This window comes from Grampus griseus (assembly GCF_964374135.1).
Source record: "Grampus griseus genome assembly, chromosome: 6".
In the NCBI taxonomy this organism is placed as follows: domain Eukaryota; kingdom Metazoa; phylum Chordata; class Mammalia; order Artiodactyla; family Delphinidae; genus Grampus; species Grampus griseus.
Genome location: NC_139000.1, coordinates 2,269,105 through 2,291,484, shown reverse-complemented (window position 1 = coordinate 2,291,484; position 22,380 = coordinate 2,269,105). Strand labels below are relative to the sequence as shown.

General features: G+C 57.8%; 1 protein-coding gene across 4 annotated transcripts in view; it reads left to right on the top strand.

Annotated features, from left to right (window-relative positions):
• The window catches only part of VAV2 (vav guanine nucleotide exchange factor 2), a gene marked incomplete at its 5' end in the record, with an annotated part of 176,320 nt that extends 158,441 nt beyond the window's left edge, over nt 1-17,879 (top strand). Inside the window, 11 exons of one of the 4 annotated variants that reach the window (XM_082655860.1) lie at nt 1,797-1,813; nt 2,681-2,702; nt 3,701-3,828; nt 5,116-5,190; nt 6,468-6,520; nt 7,819-7,935; nt 10,544-10,631; nt 11,696-11,819; nt 12,611-12,697; nt 13,741-13,895; nt 17,693-17,879. In XM_082655860.1, coding sequence (XP_082511986.1) covers nt 1,797-1,813; nt 2,681-2,702; nt 3,701-3,828; nt 5,116-5,190; nt 6,468-6,520; nt 7,819-7,935; nt 10,544-10,631; nt 11,696-11,819; nt 12,611-12,697; nt 13,741-13,895; nt 17,693-17,740 — 914 coding nt within the window. In that variant the 3' untranslated portion in view covers nt 17,741-17,879. Of the gene's footprint in view, nt 1-1,796; nt 1,814-2,680; nt 2,703-3,700; nt 3,829-5,115; nt 5,191-6,467; nt 6,521-7,818; nt 7,936-10,543; nt 10,632-11,695; nt 11,820-12,610; nt 12,698-13,737; nt 13,896-17,692 lie in introns of all 4 variants that reach the window. The other 3 variants (XM_082655859.1, XM_082655862.1, XM_082655861.1) reach the window with 3 other exon arrangements.
• Between the last annotated feature and the right edge of the window lie 4,501 nt (nt 17,880-22,380).

The following is a 22,380-nucleotide window of genomic DNA, read 5'->3' as shown; positions in this document are numbered from 1 at the left end:
CGTGAAATGGGGCTGTTCTGCTGACATCCACACTCAGGGGAGCTGCGCTCAGAGCGGGTTAACCACGCTCCAAGTAGACAGGGAAACATGCCGGGCCTGCTTGTCCCCCGAGACACCACCGCCCAGAGTAGGAGAGTTTGTTAATTCCTCATTTACTGTGACTGCTGGTCCAGTGCCCTGATCTGGGAGGAGGGTCCGACAGGTCAGCCCAGACCCCCTCGTCCCCACCAAGGCCCGCCCGATGCAGCCCACTCCAGCCCGGCGGAAGTTCAGCGACCCTGCCAGTCTCCTCCGGGCTAGAGGATGCTGCCGGCCCCGACTGGCCCCGACGCAGCTTTTCAGCTTCGCCCATGGCTACCGCCCTCTTGTGGCCATGTGTCCTTTGCGTCAAGCGACTGGACAGTTCATTTCTTCTGACATTTTTTTCCTGATCTTAAAAGTAACATACTTCTTTATCAAAAACTTAGAGGGAAAAAAAAGAGGAGAAATGAAATAAAGAAGAAAATAATTATCACTTATGAACAGATTAAGAAATAACCAAAGGTGATATTCTGGTGTATTTCCTGTCAAGTTTTCTTTTTTTTTTGGCGGTACGCGGGCCTCTCCCGTTGCGGAGCACAGGCTCCGGACGCGCAGGCTCAGCGGCCATGGCTCACGGGCCCAGCCGCTCCGCGGCACGTGGGATCTTCCCGGATCGGGGCACAAACCCGCATCCCCTGCATCGGCAGGCGGACTCTCAACCCCTGCGTCACCAGGGAAACCCAAGTTTTCTTATTTTTAAATAATCTTTCTGTTTCCTTTTGCCTCTGATTATTAAATACCCATTTCCCATAGAAGATACAGAGAAAAGTAAGGGAGATGAAAGGGATCCTGGTCTTTGTCACACCGGGCAAAAACAGCTGCCGTTAGCCATCACCTGCCTTCTCCCTTTTTTGCAATGCCCCCGCCCCCGTCCCCCATCTCTTTTTAGGTTTTTGTGTTTTTCATGATGTGTATAGTTGAGGCTTTACCAGTTAGGCAATTGCACATCTTTCGAAAGCTGAAGTCATCAGCACCCTCCCCGTGTCACTGAGAGCCCGTGGTGGGCACCTGGTTTTATTTTAAGGAGCGTGTGCTTCCCCCAAGGGCACGTGCCTGATGCCTGACGCCTGTAGCCTCTGTTCTGCAGGGTCTGTCGGATCCTATGTCTGCCCAAAGCAGGCTGCGACTGTGCGTGTGTTAGACGGTGTTGAAGTCACATCAGCCACACGTTAGCCCTTGTGGTGCTTGTTTTGTCTGGTGGTGGAGTGGCAGCTCAGCTTGTCAGATGACCGGGGCCCAGCCTGGAGCTGTGTCCTCCCCTTGGGTCGCCCCAGGGCAGGCAGAAAGAATCTTTAGAATGTTTGCCTTCCATCTGATGAGCTGAGGTGTCCCGTGTCCGAGGTGCTGACAAATAGAGTAGCAGGACTACCACGTCTTCTGTCATTTGCCCACGGCAGGCATCACTAATCAATTGTGGAAACCTTCCCTTTGAGCCCAGGTTCTGTCCAGTGATCAGGCAGTTGCTGCCGTTGGAGCAGAGTTGGCTCATGCAGGAAAACCCGTTTGCCATTGGGTCTGATACCCAGTGTGTGTTCTCCCGTGGGGCCCCTAAAACCAGAGCTCAGAAGTCGCCATCAGAAGTAGTCGAGAGATTTTCGCGGTCACCAAGCACGCGTGTCCGTAATCCAGGTCTGAAAGGAAGGGCCTTGGAGCTCACCTCGCTCACACACGCGGGCGCGCCCAGCGGCTCTGACCCCGATGTGCTTCCTTTTCAGGTTCTCCTGCAGACCTGGTGAGTCCCCCAAACCATTCCCTTCCCACTGCCCTGCACCCTACGCCGCCCCGTGCCTGGAGCCGGAAAGACCCAACCGTTCCGGCCCTCACGCTCCTGGGGCCAGGCCGGCTTGCAGAGCCCCTGTTGGTTACGAGGGGCCTTTGTTTTCCTTCGTGGTCGTCAGTAGACATGGGTCCCTGTGCATGGCCTCTTGGGCCCTGGTAGCTTTCCCCCGCCCGGCTGCCCACCCGTCCCACCTGCCCAGTGGCTTGCTCGTGGCTCTGGGTGCCCAGCTCTGTGACAGGCATCTGCCCACCTGCCCCCCATCCTGATAGACGTAGAGCCCTCTCTTCAGCTGACTTGGGGACGGAGTCACTGAATTCACTTCTGGATTGTGGACATCATTTCTCTCCCCGGCCATGGGGGTCCAGTCAAATTAACCAGCACGTAACGGGCTCTTACTGGGCCCTGCGTGGGCTACAGAGATGCCCTCAAAGAGGAGGGAAGACAGAACATTTAGTGTATGCAGCAGGACACGTCCCGGACAGAGACGACAAACCCAAGCTTTGAGCAGGGAGGCCCTGGGCTTGGGTGGTCAGGGCAGGCTTCCTGGAGGAGGTGGGAGTTACTGGTAAAGGATGGGAGGGGAAGAGGACAGATGTCCCAGGGCTGTGGAGGGGTACAAAGGTGGAGGGTGTAAGTAAGAATCGTGTCACACAGGGAACTAGGTTGTCACCATCACAAATGTCCGTGGGCGCTCAGGACGTGTTCCTGGCCCCCTCCCCACTTCCTGCCTTGACCCTTCCCTCTGGGTGTGGGGGGCAGGGGGTGTGGGATGCTTGGGCAGCCTTCCCTCCTCACTATCCTCTGTCCTTGCTCTCACAGGACACCTCTGGAGCGGGGCCAGGTGAGTCTGTGGGACTTGGGTCTTCTCTGGTACCGTCCTTGTCAGCAGTCATCCTGGGAGCCGAGCCTGGGCCTGGCCGCGGTGTCTGCCACCTGGCTTCCGGCTCCCAGGGTGTGTGCTGCCCTCCGGCCCCATCTCCCTCCCACCTCCACGGCCACTTCCCCTGGGAGCTTCCTTAGTTTTTGATGACGCAGCGCCAGGCATGGGGCCAGGGCCCAGCCTGCAGAGAGTCAGGGTCCCTTCAGCCCAGTAGAAGCCCTGAGCTGCAGCCCGGAGACCCCGAGCAGAGCAGACTCTGGGACACTGCTGCTGTCGCTTTACCATTTTCTCCGTCCCCCCAAGCCCCCCTTGCTCTGCGTTGGGTAGCAGGAGAACTGAAGGCACCAGGTATGAGGCAGCCCGAGCTGTGGACAGAGTCCAACCTAATCATGAAAACAGAAAACAAAAACCATGCTGCCGCCTCTGGGGCACCAGCTTCAGGAACCAGGCCTGGCAGACGTGGCCCCTGCAGGGCTGGGCCGGTCAGAGCAGGGCACGGTCTAGGAGAGGCCTACAAGTTTTGGGGGGGCTCAGGCGGGCCCCCCCCCGTCAGCCCAGGGCTGCCCCGGAGTGGCCGTGTGGCCTTGGCAGGTCGCTGACCCGGCCCCCACCTCTAACAGGAGGGATGCCCCGTCTTCTACTCCACGCTGCTGGCTCTCAGTCACAGATTCGAAAGGTGTTTGGATGACGGCACAGAAAGCGCTCTTTAAAAATAAGTTGCCGTTACTGCAGTGATACCCTGAATCTGTTAATCTCACAAATAGTTTACTTATGATATGTAACAAAGGGACGTGGGAGCCTTACAGGAAGAATTTAGGGAGGGGCGATAGAGGCCCATGGCCCGCTGCCAAGAGCCCTGAGAGGTCTGAGAAGGCCCGGGAGGTCAAGGTCAGCCTGGGGTGGGCTGCCACCAGGACGGAGCCACCCAGCCACGCCCTCTCCTGCCCTGTCCTTCGCAGGTCCCAAGATGGTGGCCGTGCAGAATTACCATGGCAACCCTGCTCCCCCCGGGAAGCCGGTGCTGACCTTCCAGACGGGTGATGTGATTGAGCTACTGAGAGGCGACCCTGAGTCTCAGTGGTGGGAGGTGGGTCCTGGACCTGGGAGGGTCTCGGGCCCCCGGCTACCCCCTCCCCACTCCCCAGGGTAGCAGCAGAGGGTCCTGCATTTCCAGGCAGGGGTGGGTTTGGGGTGCGAGACCATCGGGGTCGAGAGGAGTGGGCTGTTAGCAGGGCCCGGGTCTTGGGGTGTTTGCCTTGAGGTGGTAGGGGGTGCAGCATCCCCTCACGGTAGAGATCGTCCTCCTGGCGTCCAAGCCCTTTCCCTGTCTGCCTCCTGCCTGGGTTATGTCCTGCACACACACCCCAGGCCCCGCCCAGGCCATGCCACGCCCACCCTGCTCCCCACCTGCCCCAGTTCAGGCCAGCACCACCTTGCTCAGCACTGGGGGTGCAGCATGACCGAGACCCGCCCACCGCCCTGCCCCAGGAGGCCCAAACACGGACACAGGTCCCTGTGATAGTTTACGGCTCTGAGCCATGAAACCTGCTCTTCTGATTATAAGGCCTGAGAAAGGGGAGCCATTGGTGCTGCCCTGAGATCGCCCCCGTCCACGGGGTCTATGTGGTACCGCAGGAAACTGGGGCACTTGCCCAGGCTGGGTGACCAGGGCGACCTGCTTAGAGCTGATGCTACAGTGCGTGTGTTCAAGTGTCCAAGTTACTGCCGTCGTCGTTGTTGTGTGGTGGTCCTTGTCAGCACGTACTTACTTACGAACTTATCGCACCAGACTCGGCCTCATGTAACTGGAGATTCAGGAGCTGAGAAGGTGTCTGCAGTACAGCGTCTGCCCCGCGCTGACCCCAGCCACCCAGTTCCCCTCCCTAGCTGTCACCAGGGCCATCAGGTTTGGGTGGCCTTGCAGAGACACTTTGCTGATGTGAAAGTGGGGGCCGGGAAGGCCTTGGGAGGGTCTTCCAGGCAGAGCGAATGGAGAGAGTGAACAGTCGCCCCCCAGGCCCTCCCACGCTGTGCTGTGTTTTATCAAGACCCCCAGGTCCACACGCCCCTCACAGTTTGGGGAGGGCCGGTGTGGCTAAGAGGACACGGCAGCCAGGAGAGGGGGCTCTGGTCCCAGCGCTGAACAAGGCGTGTAACTTCTCTGGGCCTCAGCGTGTCCTCATCTGTGAAGTGAGGGCGCCCCAAACGGTGATGAGGTCAGCTGAGGTCACAGCAGGAAGGTGGTGCTGTGATGGGCTTCTCAGGGACTCCCCTCGTCTTCCTCAGGACAAGCTGAGTGCACGCTACAATCCCCCCTCCCCCCACCACTGGCCAGGCCAGGCCCCGCCGGCCCTGACCATCTGTCCTCTCCCAGGGTCGGTTGGTGCAAACCAGGAAGTCAGGTTACTTCCCTAGCTCGTCTGTGAAGCCCTGTCCAGTGGATGGAAGGGTGAGTACTTCCCATGGAAGTTTCTGGAGCATGGTGGCCAGGGTGCCATGGGTGCTGAGAGCTGTCTCCTCGCTCAGGACGCCCTGGACTTGTTCAGGCCGTTGTGAGCTGGCCCTGGAGCTGGGATGAAGGGCCAACGGGCAGGGGATCCCTCCTCTTGGGAGGGCTTGGCTGTTTTAAAAACACTAAAATGGGCATCTCTGCAGCAGGTGCAATGGACCAAAGACCAGCCGCCTTTCTCCACACTGGAGGGACTGTATAAGTCTCCTCCCTCGAACATAAGGACTCAGAGCTAGATGTTATGATGTTTAGAAAAGAGGCAGTATGGCATTTCTTGCATCTGAGCACTGTGGCGCAAATTCTGCTCCGTTACAAAAGGCATCGAGCTGGCAGCCATCAGTTGCGTCAGGCACACACACCCCAGAAAAAGCTAAAAGTGAGAGAGTGAAACTTCTCCCGAAGGAGCAGCAGGCAGGTGCCCGACCCCCTGGGAGCCCCGGTCCACCTGCGGGGCCCTGCCCGGCCTCTGGCCCCACCGCCCAGCCTGTGCTTCTGTGCAGGCCATTGCCCAGTCGAAGGAGAAAGCATTTTAGGACAGGCTTTGCTGGCAGGTCGAAGGGACCAGACAGCAGAGGAAGAAAATGTCACTAACTCACTGGGTGGCCTGCGGGGGGGCAGGGGGTCCCTCAGGGTCCCTTCCCAACCCTGGCCCTCAGTTTCCTCATCTGCATGGTGAATGGGGTGGGGAAGGGACAGGTAGTCTAGGAGGCTCTTCCCAGCCTGTGGCCCAGTGAGGGGAGGTCAGGCCAGCGAGGGCGCAGCGCGGGGTCTGGAGAGCCGCGAGGTTTGCTGCAGACGCGGCTCTCCACCTGCAGAGCGCGCTGCTGCTGGCCCAATGCCTGTCCTTGGGGCTGCGGCCCGTCTGCTGCAGAGGACGCGAGGTATAGGGTGTGCTCCTGTCCACTGCTGAGCAGTCGTAGCCGCCTTCAGGTTGCTCTCTTTCTCCTTACACTGCACTGTTAGTTGGATGCTATATATTCATTCATTCGGTCAATCAATCATTCATTCGATCAGACCCACTGAGCATCTACTCAGAGATGGTGAGTCCTGGCTGCTGCCTTCAGGGACCTCCCAGGCCAGTGGCTCTGGGCCTAAGTCCACAGACGTCCTGGTAGCCAGTGCTGGGCTCCCGGGGTCATTGATGATAGGACGTCGCTGGGCCCTGCTCTGTGGACAGTCCCTGGGGATACACCAACCCAAATGTTCTCTCCTGCCAGCCGCCCATCAGCCGGCCGCCGTCCCGGGATATGGACTACACAGCATACCCCTGGTGAGTGGATCAGCGGGGGCCCCAGGCTGCCTCTCATGTCTCCAGGGCAGCTGAGCCAGGCTGCACGCGGCCGCCTTCTCCCCTCCTCGGCTCTGAACCGCTGGGAGCCCGGGGGAGTCTTCTCTACCCCGAGGCCGCTGTTTCCCCGTCTATAAACAGATCATCAGGTTCTAACATTTGGGAGAACGAAGCCCTTTTTAAAATGTGATCTTACTTGAGCCTTGTCTAAAATACCAGTATATAGAAGGAGGTATATTTAAGGCCAAGATTATAATTGTATCTGCTCATACGGGCTTGAGGAGAGCAGTGGGGCTGTTTGATGAATAAAACGTGGAGCTGACCCGGTAGGTACGAGTCTCAGATGCAGGTTGGCCTCAGGGCCAGCTTTTATCGCTCTGCCGCCTGGCTCACCGGCTGCCTGGAAGAATGACTGCCCTTCAGTGACATGGCCCTGCAGAAGCTCGCCCTGTGGCAGCCCCAGAGCAGTGGGCCGCTCGACCCCGGGAGGGTCTACCCTTGTGGTTTTCGGTTTGGGGTTGATCCCTGAAGCCACCCCGGGACCCCTGTGCCCAGTGGTGTGACGTGCCTGCACCCTCGGTGCCCCTGGCCTCCCCAGCACCGCCCCATCTGGGTCTCTGAGACCCCTGGGTCTGTTCCAGTAAACTGTTCACCCTGCATTTGGGTCTAATGTGGAGGGTGGGGGACTTAAGCTGTGATTTTCACTTGATGGGGTAATGCACAGAACTTTAATTTTCTAATGAATCTGTTTACAAAAGTCTCAATTCAGCCCGACAGGGAGGTGCAAATGGGGTCAGGCTTTGTTCTTGAGGTTGGGGGTCGGGGTGGGCTTCATTTCCATAGAGCTGGCGAGAAAAGCTTTCAGTCAGTGTGTCGGAAACCCACCCATGGAGATGCTGATGGTCTCCAGTATGTTAGGACACAAAACAAAACCCCACGTGAGCAGTTTGTGTTTATCGCTGCTTATTAAACAATGACAACTTGGAAAGGAAGTTTGATCTAATGTCTTGTTACCCTGAACGCCTCCTGCAGGCCCAAGGTTCTGGAGGGTGGAGGCCGCGGTGGAGTGCCTGGGGCCTGTTTGGGGTCCTCGTCTCTCCCCCAACCACCTTCCCTGTGCGGGCTGTGAGCCGGCACGCGGATGCCCCGCCCCGCGCGTCTCCTCCAGACCCCGCCCACTGCTCGGCCCTCCTCCTGGGGGCGTGGCCTCACGTCCCAATAGGCTCTTCGGCAGATTAGAGACGTGTCAGTGAACAGCCCCGTTTCCCCCTCTGCTCCAGGTTTGCCGGCAACATGGAACGGCAGCAGACCGACAACCTGCTCAAATCCCACGCCAGCGGGACCTACCTAATCAGGGAGCGGCCGGCCGAGGCCGAGCGCTTTGCCATAAGCATCAAGTACGTGGAGGCTGGGGCTCAGAGAGACCCTCCCCTCATGCCGTTCCGAGCCAAGGAGCCCACATCCCCTCCGGATTCTGGGCTTGTTGGGTGTGGCCTTGGGATGCGTTGCCCACGCCAGGGCACTTTGGAGATGCAAGGGCGTCAGCGGATCTGCACAATGCACCTGGCCCGGGACAAGCGTGAGGGATCCCGCCTGCCGTCGGCCTTGCCCGAAGCCGCCCCGTGGGCTCGGTCTGGTGTTTTTCAGGTGGTGGGGACCAGAGGAGCTCAGGGATGGGGACAGGCCTGTGGTGAGAGGTCAGGGACTTCCAGCGGCCCCGCAGGTGGCCTTGGAGAACACGGACAGTCACGCTGCTGCCAGCTCGGGGCTCCAGCCTGTGGCCTTTGGGCTGGGGTCACCCTGCTCAGACTCTGCCCCCTTGTGGGTCTTCTGTCTCCTCTTCAAGAGACAGAATCTGATTGGTCGTTGGTCACCATCGGCATAGGACACACACTGGACAGGAGTCTCAGGCCAGTGAATAGAGGGTTCTGGTTTGCCGTGACCTTGATGGGGTCAAGAGCCCCCAGCAGGGTGACCTATATCTAGGGAAGGTCCCCTCGGGTCTGCTGGGTGGGTTCTGGGTGGGGGGTGGGGCAGGCCCAGCGACCGGGCCACCGGACGGCCACAGAGTCACCGCCTGGGTGCTTCTGGTATCGAGTCACAGAAGCCAACGCGAGGGAGCAGAGAGGCCCTCTCGGTAGGAGATGCAGGAGCGCCTCTGGCCGTTAGGGGCAGACGGGAGCCGGGCTCAGTGGGCCGCACCCAGGTCCTGAGCACACAGCCCACTCCCATCTTTCCATCTCAGCTTTTGTTCTCCCGCCCCCTGCATCAGCTTCCTCTGCATCTGTGCCCAGTGGGGGCCGAGAGCATGAGCGCCCCAGCAGCAGGGTGCGGGTCCCGGCCTGCGCACGTGCTGCCGGCCAGCGTGCCTGCGCGTGTGCACGTGCGTGAACGTATCCCCATCCCCTGCTTGCATTACTGGGAGGTCATGCCCTGGTCATCCAGGACAGGGTCCCACTGTACAGAATGACTGTTGGAGGACCCCTGTGGTGGAAAAGCTGGAGGGGTCGGGATCTGGGCAGCCAGGAGGAGCCAGAACTGAGGAGAGACCCCCACCCAGGTGGACAAACTGCCACGGTCCCCACGGGCTTTCCAAGAGGCCCCACTAATGTCTGGGCCTGAAACAAATGCACTGGCTTTTCTAAAATACAAAAACCGAAGGACACCTGCAGCCTTGAAAGTGACAGACGTCTAGTGAATGTCAGCTGGACACAACCTGGGTCGCCTGGTACATAGGACTTGCTCTCAAGCAGAGATCAGCCGTACCCGCCGTGGGTGGTGGGAGCATCGTAAGGTGTGTGACCCAGTGCAGGTGGGGCCTCCCGCAGTGAGAGTCTCAGTAGGGTCCTGGGAGATGAGTGGCGCGTGAGGCGTGCTGGCAGGCCTGTGGCAGAGGCTGGGGCAGCACTAAGCAGTGAAGTGGCAGAGACGTGTCTCGCCTGATAGGAATTCGTGGAGCACCTTCTGGGTGCCTGGCCCGCAGGATTCTGGAGTGGGGCTCAGACGGGTCTTGTCCAAGGAGCTGCGGTGGGGCTGCGCACGCTCAGCTCACTTTGAATCCAGGAGAAACAGAGTGGTGGGTGTTCTCCAAGGCCCCACGGGAGAGGAGGCTGGCCAGCTGGGCGTTTGCTTATATAACAGTTGTTTATTCCATTAACTGGTTTCCGGATGTTAAACCAACCTTGCATTCCTGGAGTGTCCCATTTGGTCGTGGTGTAAAGGTCTCTTTATACGTTGGTGTGTATAGATGTGCATATGGAGAGAGTGCGTTGAGGATTCGTGCCTCCGTCATCATAGGGGATGTTGGCGTGTCGTTTTCTTTACTCGTGATGTCGTTGTGTGGCTTTGTGATTCGGAGGCAAGGGGTGCACGCTCTCCAATGAGGCCACATTTGAACTGAGACCTGGACACAAGGCAGGGTCGTGAGGGTGGCAGGAGGGTGAGCGTTCTGGGCTGAGGGAACAGCCAGTGCCAGGGCACGGCAGGCTTGTGCCTGGCGTGTCTGAGGAAGAGCTCCTCCGGCCAGCTGGGGTGAGGGTGCAGAGGAGGAGAACCTTAGGAGCTGGTGTCACAGCTGGGGTGAGGGTGCTCCCTTCGGGCCTCACAGGCCAAGGTCAGACCTCTGACTTACAAACCATGCTGTGAAAGCCTCACCAGGTGATGGGGGAATGGGGAGGGGGACGTCCCCAGTGCAGAGAACAGGCGGAATCCGGGGCAGGACATCACAGCGGCGCTGGATGGAGGAGAGGAGGGGAGCTTCGGGGCCTGAGGCCTTGGCTGACCCGGGAGTTTGGGCTTCAGAAGGGTGGCCTGATGGATGGATGGACAAGCGGTAGGAGACAGGCCCCGGCCGGGGCGGGGAGAGAGGTTGCAGCCGTAGGAGCAGGAGGTGTGGGCCGAGGGCCGGGGTCTTCGCTCAGCAAACACACGATAAGCCTGGACCCCTGGGGGGCCGGGGGCCGTGTGGCTCGCGCAGTGACCGGCGCTCCCGTGTGCTCTGCCCAGATTCAACGACGAGGTGAAACACATCAAGGTGGTGGAGAAGGACAGCTGGGTGCACATCACCGAAGCCAAGAAATTTGAAAGCCTCTCAGTACGTGATCCCGCAGCTCCCGCCGGCCCAGGTCCCCCACCGCAGCCGCACCGAGGAGGAGGGGCCCCCTGCACCCACTCCTGCGGGCCGGGCTTGCAGAGGGGGAGAGCCCAGCAGGGGTCCCCCTCTCCCCGGGGAGGAGGGTCTTCCCAGTGTGGGAAAGATCCAGGGAAACTGGATCGTAGGGCACCTTGGGACAGGGAGGGCCTCGTCGCAGGCCCCCGAGTCAGGCTTCTGTCCCCCAGACCCCGTGGCGGACACAATAGGGCCACCAGCATCACGCAGCCCATCCGCTTCCAACGCCCCTACCCCCAGCTGTCCCAGCCCAGCCAGAAAGCCGCGAGACGCATAGTCCTTCTTAAAATGATTTTAAAGTTGGACCTGGTGTTTCTTTGCTAAATTACACGTGTTCCGTGCACGGAGAACATCTCACTGGAGCATTTGAGCTCTTAGACTGCCCACTGCGGCCGCAGAAACACACCCAGTAAAACAGAGAGTATCCACGATCTGCCCCCAGACCTGATGCTCTCGTCTCAGGGTGAGCCCCCACCGCCTCTCAGTAGAGCCTAGGTGTGGTCTATAGGTTCCTTTTTCAAACAAAGCCCCTGGCCACACTGGACCCAACTCTCAGTTTACCTCTCAACACAGCGAGTGCTCACCAGGGGCGCCGCCCTCTTCCTGCCCCACTGTAGCCGCGTGGCGTTCGGTCACGTGGATACGCTGGGATTTTCCCGAGGCGCTTCCCTGGTGTTGGACGTGTGGGCGTTTCAAGTTTTTCTCCATTACGAAGAGTGTTGCAGGGAGCATTTGTGTCCATCCATCCCAGCCTTCTTCCCTGACTCTTCCCTTAGAAACTTTTGGGAGAGAAATTGCAGGATCAAAAGTTTGCGATACCACCCTGCCCCCAGTTTGGGTGCTAGGAGGGGCAGCGAGGAGGAGGGGTGTTTCCGGGGGTCAAGGAGATGAGTCCCCTGTGAGAACCTGGGGAGGTGGGAGAGGGAGGGCAGGGCGTCTGGGAGGACTGCCTGGAGGCGGAGGTAGCAGTGAGTGTGTGCGTCTTGCAGGAGTTGGTAGAGTACTACCAGTGCCACTCGCTCAAGGAGAGCTTCAAGCAGCTGGACACCACGCTCAAGTACCCCTACAAGTCACGGGAACGCGTGGCCTCTAGGGCCTCCAGCCGGTCCCCAGGTAACGCCCGTGCGCGGAAGGCTTCCGGTGGGCTGCACTGACCTCGGCCAGGAGCCCCTTCCCTATTCCCACCCCGGGGAGCAGTGGCCCAGGCCCCCCAGCCCTTCACCAGCACCCTCCTGAGCCAGGGTGCCAGGGCGGCCCCATGTGACAGGTGGGGAGTGCCAGCTATGAATTGCTGCTCCGATCGATACCTCTGCCTGGAGGTCAGAGTGGGGAGGGAACAGGGCAGGTCCCTTCTGTCCTCAAATCCATCCCTGTACCCCAGCATCCCGCCCCCGCCCCGCCCAGGGACCCCAGCTACGAGGGAGCCAGAGCCAGTACCTGTGTTTGCAGAATGGGCTCCATAGCGCAGATGGGGGCCAGATGGGGGCCAGCTGGGGGCAGGGGCAGGCTGGGCCCAGAGTGTTAGGCATCCGGCCCAGGGCTCTGTCTCGGAGCCAGCCACCCCACTTCCTCCAGCTGCAGGGGCCCGCAGGACCTCGGGTCCCACCGGGGCAGAGCAGGCCAGGAGAGGAGCGACGGGCCTTTAGTGAGCACCTACTGTGTGCCGGGCGAGGGGCTGTGATCTGCACGAGTAGTTTCGTGTATCCTCGCGTGAGCCCGCCCACTGGGAGGAGGTGGCCCAGGAAACAGGTGCAGGAGGTGGAGCGAGGGCCCGCGCCGTCCCGCTGCCCTCCTGGTGCCCTGGGCGGGGCCTGGGCCCCCTCCCCGCCGCCTGGGACCGCGCCTGGGACGGCGTGTGGATGCTCCCCGGCGCCCCTTTCACAGTCTCTCTCGCCTCTTTGCAGCTTCCTGCGCTTCCTACAACTTTTCTTTTCTCAGTCCTCAGGGCTTCAGCCTTGCTTCTCAGGGCTCCTCCGTGCCCTTCTGGCCAGGTACCGCTGCTGCTCGGGGCGTGGGGGGCCCGGCCTGCCGCCAGCTGCCTGGCGGGCCACGGCCCCGGCCTGAAAGTGTCCGCAGCTGCCCGCAGCCTGGGCGGGGCGGGGCGGGTGTGTGCAGAGGGGAGCGGCGGGGGGCGGGGCGGGGGGTGGGGCTGCCGCGGCTCCTGCAGACACAGTCGGCCTGGCGCTGCCCTCACCCCTGCCATGCTCACCCCCACGACCCCTCTCCAGCTCATCAGCCACTGTCCCCCGTTGCTCCCCGGGAGCTTTGCGTCTGGCAGCAGCAAACAGCTGGGCGACCCCCTCGGGGTGAAGGTGGGAGCAGACCCGGGGCGGGCCCCACTCGGCGACACTAAGGAGGACCTGTGGGGCTTGGGTGCAGGGGGACAGGTCTCGACTGGCCTTGACCGCACGGCCCTCTACTGCCAGAGGCAGAGCCCTCCCCAGCAGCCGCACGTGCTGCCCCTCCCGTCACGGGCCATTGTCATCTGTCCGTCAGGACTCCTGGGTCCCGGGCCAAGCTGGTCCAACCGGCTCTCTGGTTTCGTTTGGGCTCTGGAGTTGGGGACACGAGGGAAGTCGGGCAGCAGTGCCCTGGGGTCCAATTCCAGGCACTTTGTCAGACTGCAGGCTGGGAGCTGGGCAGCGGGCACTCAGCTGTCCACTGGCCGTGTGATGCCCAGGCCCTGGGCACACGGGGGAAGGCCCCGAGGGAACTGTGACAGAGCACCGACACCCGCTCGTATCCCCGCGGGCACTCTCGCCGCCCGTGACGGCCCCCAGTGGGGCGGTGAGGCTCTGACTTAATCACGGTGGAGCTCAGGTGGGCCACGTGCCCACAGGTTGGGGCTCCCACAGAGGAGCGAGGGGCCCTGGGATTGGAGCCTGGTCTGTCCCACCAGAGCCTTTCCGCTCCATGGGCTCCTCTGTGGGCACAGGGCTGGGCCCCAGGGGAGAGACCCAGCTCGGCCCGAAGGACCCTCAGCCCTGGCGGCCCCGCCCGGCAGCTGTGTGACGCCGCCCGTCTCCCCCAGCAGTGTTTACGCCCCGCGTCATCGGCACAGCTGTGGCCAGGTACAACTTCGCTGCCCGGGACCTGCGGGAGCTCTCGCTGCGAGAAGGCGACGTGGTGAAGATCTACAGCCGCATCGGTGGGGACCAGGGCTGGTGGAAGGGCGAGACCAACGGCCGGGTGAGTGGGACCGGCCCCGGGTCCTGGGCCCCACGGGGGCTCCGCCTCCCCGTGGTGCTCGGGAAGGTGGGGCTCCGGCAGGCTGGCACCGCAGCACCACCTTGCCCCGACCCCGTGTCCTCTGACTGTGCCCAGGAGGTTGGGTGTCCCCAGGTTCCGTGAGCCAGGGTCACAGTGAGGAAGCGACTTCCTGGCTCAGAGCTGGACCCCGGCCTGTGTGACGCTGTTTCTGTGCTTGGTCTTATTCTACGGTCCGTCGTGGAAACGGCAGGGGACAGATGTTGGGTGCAGTCTTTAAGTCCCTTGCACGTACCCAACCCTCTTTGCAGGCCGGGAGGCTGCAGGACTGAGAGTAGGGCTGGGATGTCCTCACGGGGCTCCTGCCATCCCATAAGACCCCGTTTACACCTTGGTGAGATGGGAGGGGACACACAGTGTCCCCAGCTAGCCTGCGATTCTGAAACCCCATGGCTCCTTATCCTGGTACCCTGTCTGGACCCCCTGGCTTTGACCAGTTCCATTGGCAGTCACCCGACAGGGTGCCTGGGCTCCACAAAGCACTGATTAGGAAACGTCCAGTTTTTGCAGGGGCTGCAGCTTCCCACAGACTTGGCTCCCGTCACTTACCATTCCGTTGCCGGGTGGAAGGAACTGGTCTGCCTCTACCTTGGAGGCCCTTGGGTCTGATCCTTTTGCCATCTGACAGCCCTTCAGAAGTGTGAGGCCTCTGAGTCCTAGGCAGTCCACCTAGAGGGCTGGGACTGCCAGCTCTCAAAAGTGCCAAGAGGCGCCTGGAGCTGGGCCCTCACCCCAGTCACGATGTCAGCCAGTTTCCCAGGTGATTTCGATGCAGAGTTCAGTTTTAGAACCACTGGTTTGGAGTGTTGCTAGATATTCCTGTTGTTGATACTTTAACCCTGTTATGAAATGTCGCAGTTCTTCTTGCTGTGAAGTCTGCTTTACCTGCTGTTTGCGAGACACCAGCTTTTTGAGGGGATTAGTGTTTTGCATGGCGTACTTTCTTCTTTCTTGTGTTACTTTCAGCTTTGTTGTATTCTTATATTTAAGATAGTTAGATGATAAAATCTTACTGTAAATGGACTTTTACAAGCCAGTCTGATCTGACAGTCTTGACCTTTTGATTAGTATAGGTAGTCCATTTACATTTAATGTAATTACTGAGATATTTAGATTTAAATGCATTATCTGTTTATCTGTTTATTTTCTATTTTTCACATCTATTCCTTCTTTGTTGTCCTTTCTTTCTTTCGGATTAATTAATTTTTCTATTCCACTTCTCACCCCCCTTGCTTCGTTTGTTAGTTACACATTCTTTTCCTGTTACTTAAGTGGTTACCTTAGAGGTTCAATGTACACTTTGATTTCTGACAGACCACCTTAAATTAGTACTTTCACCACTTACCAGACAATGCAAGGACCTGACGCCCTTTGACTGTATTCATTTTCCTTCCAACTTTTGGGCAGGTGTTGTCATGTTTCTTAATTTGACATTTTTTAACCCCATAAGACATTATTTTTGTTTTAAGCAGTTAATTTCCATCTAGACTTACCTCTTTTCCTTTCCCAGGGTTCCTCGTTTCTTTCTGCATTGTTACACACACAATCAAAACCAAATTCCTGGTGCCTGAAGTTCCCTCTTAGTATGATTTTTAGTGCAAGTCTGCTACTTATAGATTCTCAGTTTTTGTTGGATCTGAACACATCTTTCTTTCACTTTCTTTTTTAAATGTTTTCATTATAAAATATTTGTAATTTATTTTGATATAATTTCAAATTTAAAGAAAAGTTGCAGTCCTACAAAAACTCCCATATGCCCAAATTTACCAATTAAGAATGGTTTGTTTGTTTGGTTTCTCATTTGCATTCTCTCTCTCTCTCTCTCTCTCTCTGTAAGTGTGTGTGTGTGTACACTTATTTTTCTCTAAACCATTTGGAAATCAGTTGCAGAAATCATAGCGCTTTACCCTTAAAGAACTGTAGTGTGTATTTCTTAAGATCAAGGACATTTCCCTTTGCTATAATTATCTACTCCCCAGTCTGTATTCAGATTTCACAACTGTCCCAATAGTGTCTTCTCCAGTTATTTTCCCCTGGTCCTAGATCATGAATTGCATTTACTTGGCATGACCCTCAACTCTCTTTAATCTGGGACAGTTCTTCAGCTTTTCTCTGTCTTACGTGACTTTGACAGTGTGGAGAGTATGGGCCAGTTATTTTTGTAGACTACCCCTCAATTTAGGTTTCTTTGATATTTCTTCGTGATTAGACTGAGGTTGTATTTTTTGGTGGGAACACCACGATGGGGATGTTTTCTCTTTTTCAGTGGCTGTAGGGTCCTTTCAAGAAGTTTATCGTTTGCCCCATTCTTGTGACATTAACTCTGATCACTTGGTTAAGGTGGTGTCTGACAAGTTTCTCCACTCTGAATTTACTGTGATTGATAAGTTATGTGCAGGGTAATACTTTGAAATCAGATAAACAGGCTCTTCCTCATCAACCTTTCACCTACTAGTTTTATCATTCATTGATGAATTTTGCCTATTCAGTTATTTCTATCATGGTGGAGAATAGTGATTTTCTATCTTTTTTTATACACTTATTAGTGGGAGTTCTACTGTAAGGAAGAGCTTTCTCTTCTCCGCTTGGTCACTTTCCCCCAGCAATCAGTCATCTCTCCAATGAGACCTGCTTCCTTTTTGTGAGCCATTTTATTGAGTTCATTTTTGAAGGGTATTTTTTACTGGGTTTAGAAGTCTAGGCTGGCAGATCTTTTATTTCAGCACTTCGAGGATGTCATTCCATAGTCACCAGGCTTCCATCATTTCTGTAGAAAAAGTCCATCAGCGTTCTTATGGTGATTCCTTTGGAGGAGGTGTCTGCACGACTCCCCACTGGGCTCCATGGGAAAAAAGTCTTTGTTTTTCATCAGTTTTACTATACTGTGCCTATGTATGGTTTTCTCTGTATTCATTCTGTATGAGATTTGCAGAGATTTTTTTGAATGTGTGGTTTGATGTCCTACATCAGTTTTGGAAATTTCTTCAGATAGTGTATCTGCTCCGTTTTCTCTCTTTTCTCCTGGGGATCTGTTCACATGGATGGTAGATCTTGTTCACCATGGCCCACAGAATATTTTTACTGTTTTATGTGTGTTTCATCCATTTTCTCTGGTTTTCCATCTCATTACTTTTTATTGACTTCTCTTCCAGTTTATTAGTCTTCTTTTCTGCTTTGTCTAATCTGCTCTGAACTTCAGTCATTACATTTTTCAGTTTTAGGATTTCCATTTGATTTCTGATTTCAGTTCTCTGGACAATTTTCTGCTTTTTCATCAGTTTTCTGAAGCAGACAGGTTAGAGCCACTTACGTTTCCTGATGGATGACCCAATACCTGGATGACCTGTAGACTGGTTTCTGCTGTCTGCATTTTCTCTTAGTTTCTGTCACTTGTTCCTGATTAAATGCCGAGCTTGCATATAAAAGACCATAGAGGCCCTGGATGATGTTATTTTCCTCCAGAGAGGATTTAATTTTTTGCTGCCGGGCAGTTAGCTGGCGGGCAGGTCGCCTTGAACCGCTCTGGGCTGGTGCATTTCAGGGTCACCCCTGCTCCTGGGCCTCGGCTCCGCTAGGCTCTCTGCCTCTTCTCCAGGGCCTCTCTTGGGGGGTGGGCCTTTCTTAGGACGCCAGCCTCTTAAAGAATCGCCCACCTCCACAGACCTCCACTTGCCCTCACCCTTCACACACTCTTAACGTGAGTCTGTCGTCTTTCTCAGATTGGCTGGTTTCCTTCAACGTACGTGGAAGAAGAGGGCATCCAGTGACAGCAAGAACGCGGACAGGACTCGCCGATTTTCTTGGAAGAGTCGCTCCGGTGCTGAAGCCTGTCTCCAGCTCTGAGACTCAGAGGGGAAATGCCCACCAACCTTCCAGTCTTCAACAGCCCGTGGGGATGGGGAGGGTGTTGAGAACCCTACGTGTGATCCGTCCCACCATCAGCCTGCCCTTGGTGGCCTGTCCTGGGTACGCCGCTTGTACATACAGGAGATCGGGGCCAGCCCTGCTTGGCTTCACCACCGGAGGGCCGAGTAGAGGGAGCGCCTGCGGCGTCCCGAGCCAGGCTCTGGGCGACAGCTGAGGCCAGAGCTCACCTTGCCCTTGTCCTGTCGAGATGGCCTGCAGGAGCTTAGGTTTGAATGGCATATGCTGTCCCAGGGAGGGCTGGGGACCTTCCCCTTGGTCCCTTCTGCTCAGCCTCTGGACCCTCCGCCCTGCTGCTCCCAGGGGGAGGCGGAAGGGCCCAGAGCCAGGCTGCTGTGCTCGGGGACAGAGGGAGGGAGCATCGCCGGGGCCTGTGCGGCCCCCCGGCCCCCTGCTGTCCCTCTGCACCGGGGGTGTGCAGAGACCCTGGGGGGGGAGCCTTGGGAACCTTGACGCTGCCGACCCCGCTCCCCAGTCAGTGGTACTGTCCTTTGCCCTGAGCCCTTGGTGCGTGTCTGTCCTGTCCTGCTGCCGGGTGGATACATGGTTTGCCAGCCCTCCCGTGGGCGGGAAGCAGAGGGGGCTTTCCGCTGGCCTGGTCTCTGCTGTTCACTTTCCTCTCCAGAAGGAGGCCCCCCGCCACCGCCCCCAAGCAGGCGGGCCCTCTGGGTGTCCCGTGTCCTGCAGGGGGGTCCCTGAGGGTCTTCCCAGCCTTTGCACAGATGTCGGTTCTAGCCCTCGGCAAGTCTTCCTTCCAAGGGCTCTTGCAGCCCACGAAACAGGGCCTGCGGCCACAGCCCGAGGTCAGTGCTCTTGGGGAAGCCCCACCCCCGAGCTCGCCCTCCGCACCCCGCCTGGCCCTTGACCTCTGGCTGGCTTGGCCGGACCCTCTTCTCTCCGCCCGGATGCCGCCTGGGACCCAGTGACGCTGTCCCCTCCGAGTTCCGTGCCAAAGCTACGGGTGCAGCGTGGGCTTCGCGGGTCCCCCTTTCCCTTCGGTCAGCTGCACGAGGTCGGGCGTTGCCAAGGCTGGCCCCTGCCGGGGTGGGCGCTGGTGGCCACACTGCACCCTGGGGTTCCTCTGAGGTCAGCCTTGCGATCTCCAGCCTCAGCTCAACACAGCAGCATCCTGGCGTGGGGAGGAGATAGGGAGGGGTCTGAGAGGGCGTGTGCAGGCAGGAGAGACAAGGCAGCCCGCAAAGGCTTTTGGGAAATGAGGGTCACAGGATTGTATTTGGGGGGCGGTGGGCAAAGCGGGGGAAGGAGGGATTTTCCACGGAGAGAGCAGACCCAAATCCTTGTCAGGGTGCACCCAGCACTTTGCACGTGACCTCGGCGCAGCTGGCCCAGCTGTGAGCCCGGGACGGGAGGGGAGAAGACCAGCCGGCCAGCGCCTTTCGTGTTTACGGTTGTGGGAAAAGCTTTGGTTTCTGTTACTGATGTTGTTTTAGGGTCTTGTTTCGTTTTGTTTTGGTTTTGGTTTGCCTTGTTTGCTTTTTAAGGGAAAAACAGGTTGGTAGTTATTTCCTCCAAAACTCCCATTATATATCTGTGGATAATAAGGAAGAGATTTTATAATAGCAAGAAAATAATGTATATTTGAGGTCATCATGAAACAAGGCGTCGTGATAACAAAGGACACTGAGAAAACCTAATTTAGAACCCTGGTTCTTGTGACTGTTTTGCTTTGTTTTTGTGTGTTAGGGAGCTTGTCTTGGTTGGGTTAGTTTTTGCACTGCAGGAAGCAGCAGGGGAGGAGGGCCGGGCACAGGCTGGGACGCGGGTGGTTGCAGCAGGAGATGGGACGCCCTCTGGCGGGGCTTCGGACCTGGGGCCTGAGATTAGCTGTGAACACTTAGGAGCCCGACGCATGCGGGTCAGGGATCTGGGGGTCCCGCAGCTGGTGGGGACCCCAAACAGAACGCAAACTGTACATTTGCCAATAGGTTTTTTTCAGACCACGGTTTCTACCACAAATAAACCTGAGTTCTTTTATGCAGGAGTGGCTGGCCTTTCATGCTGGGGAGGAGGGACTGGCTGGATTCCTGTGTGTCCAGAAGGGTCTGCCCCGTCCGGATACTGTCGGCCCAGGGGGCGGTGGCCTGGGTCAGACATGGGCCTTGGTGGGGCTCGGCCTCAGCCACCCGCTGGGGGTCTGGGCGACAGTGACGCCGGGCCACGGACCAGGCACCTCCAGACCGGCCCAGGTCACGGGCTTCCTATGCAGTGCCCTGTGACCCCTCCAGCAGCTCTCAGAGGCGGGTGTCACTGTCTTCTGTTGGGACGGGATTCAAACCCCAGCCCTGCCACTTGGGCATGTCCTTCACCTCCTGAGCATGTTTCTTTATATATATGTGTTGGAGATAAAAATAATCTCTCCGGAGGGTGACTCTGTGGCCTGTGGTAGAGGAAATCAGAACAGTGCGTTAGAGACTTCCTTCTCCCTTACGGGGAAGCAGTGCAGAGGTGGTAGCCCAGGGTGGCTTGGGGCCCCCGCCACACCCCAGACTCCCCTCATCTTCAGCACGCGCTTCCTTCCTCATTGTTACCTCGTGGTCCAAGGTGGCTGCCAGAGCTGCTGCCATCGAGGCTGTGGGCAGATGCAGAAGCCGACACAGCGCTTCCCCTTACTCTCCCTACCCAGGCTTGGGCATGTGGCCACTCCTGGCCACACCGGGGGCTGCAGATGCAGGACCTGGGCTGGGTGCACAGCCTGGAGAATGTTGGGTCTTGTTACTGCAGAGATGGGACCGGACGGGACCCACCTTGGGGCGGTGAGGGCCGAGGGAGACTCGGAGCCTGGCTTAAGCTGGTGCCCCGAGAACCAGATGGGCGGACCGCCCCCTCTCTGAGAATCTCTCAGGCCTGAGTCCCCCGAGAGGCCAGGTGTTCCCATACCGCCTCCCCGAGAACCAGCCTCTAGTTCTGAATTCTCGTGTCCACACGTAGGGGATGGAAAGGCCCAGACCCTCGCTGACCAGCCCCTGGGCCGGCACTCAGCTGCCCTGAGCTTGGACGGCCCTGGAGAAAGCTCCAGGCCGGGGAGCAGAGAGCTGTGGCAGCCTGAGGGGCAGCTGCGGGTGAACATGGGGCTGGGGGCCCTTGGGGAGGGCACCAGCAGCACCCGCTGAGGGGCCCAGACTGGAAAAGGGTGGGAAGCCCCAGGCCTGCGTGTGGACGGGCTGCAGGCCCAGCGAGGACAGGCCTGCCCGCCTGAGGTTACCCCAGACGCTGGGAAGCAGGTGGGAGCCGTGTGCTCCCGGTCTCTGAGGGTGGCTGCCTGAGGGCTCTTAGGGGCACTGAGTGTCCTGCCCCTTGATTCTGACGACCGCAGACTCCCCTTGGGCAGGGCCACCGTGGAGGCCTCTTGTGTCCAGAGTCTGAGAAACACTCTTGGGTGAAAGAAGGAAACAACCCATTTGCTGAGGTGACGTGGACGCCTCTACCCGCCACTCCACCACTGCTGACAGGAACACCCTGGAAGACACAGAATGCAAGGCTGAGCTTGAGAGAAGGGGCCCATCCCGGAGAGCAGAGACCTGGAGCAGAGCAGCTCCCGGGAGCCAACGCCAGGGCAGCCTCTAGGCTCTCGGGCCAGCTGGGGTTGGGTTGGGACCTGGGATTCTAACACGCACGGCATCAGCCACAGGTCCTCACAGGCCAGGGAACTCTAACACACGTGGATCGAAACACGATCACGGACCAGGACAAATATTTCAATGTGTTTTTTTTAAACTTTCCAGAAATAAAAGAATGAATTAACACAGAATAGTTAACCCTGGGCTTCAAAGAGAAAATAAAATCCATAGGGCAGCAAGCGAAAGATCAGGTGCCTTAACCGGGAGAACAGCTTGGGTTTGCCCTGGACCTCCGCCCGTCAGTGCGCCCAAGGCTTCGTGCTCACGACGTCTAAACGGGAGGCAGCAAGGAGGCCACGTCCCACCCGCAGCCTCTCAGGGACTGTCCCGCGTGGGAGCGCTGCTTACAGAAACGACCGGGGTCCAACCTGGAGCCGGAGGAGGGGGAATCCTCCACCGCAGGGTCGGGGGGATGTTGAACCTCTATCTGCAGGAACACGTCTCAGACAAGGTGAAGATTCGGTTTCAGAACCTAATATAACGATTCTAAACCCTGTCCCTTAGAGAGAACGAATGTCAAAATGATTTCAGGAAAGCGCTGGGAAGAGAAAAAGACAGGAGGTGAGAGGCAGCATAGGTGCACTGGTTTTCTCATCTTTTCCAGGTAGAAGTCAAGACCTGGTCTTGAAACCTGAAAACTAATAGAGGTGTAAGTATGCTGAACAGCATAAAGATAAACACTAAGAAAGAAGAGATAACGAACTAAAGTTGGATGGAGATGAGAGAGGAAGGGTAGGGAAGAGCAAATAGTCCAATTTCATCACAGCTCATGTAGAGGTGATGGGCGCTGCCTGAAAAGAAGAGGCTTGGTGTCTGTTTCCGGCGGTGGGTGGGGAGATGGGCTT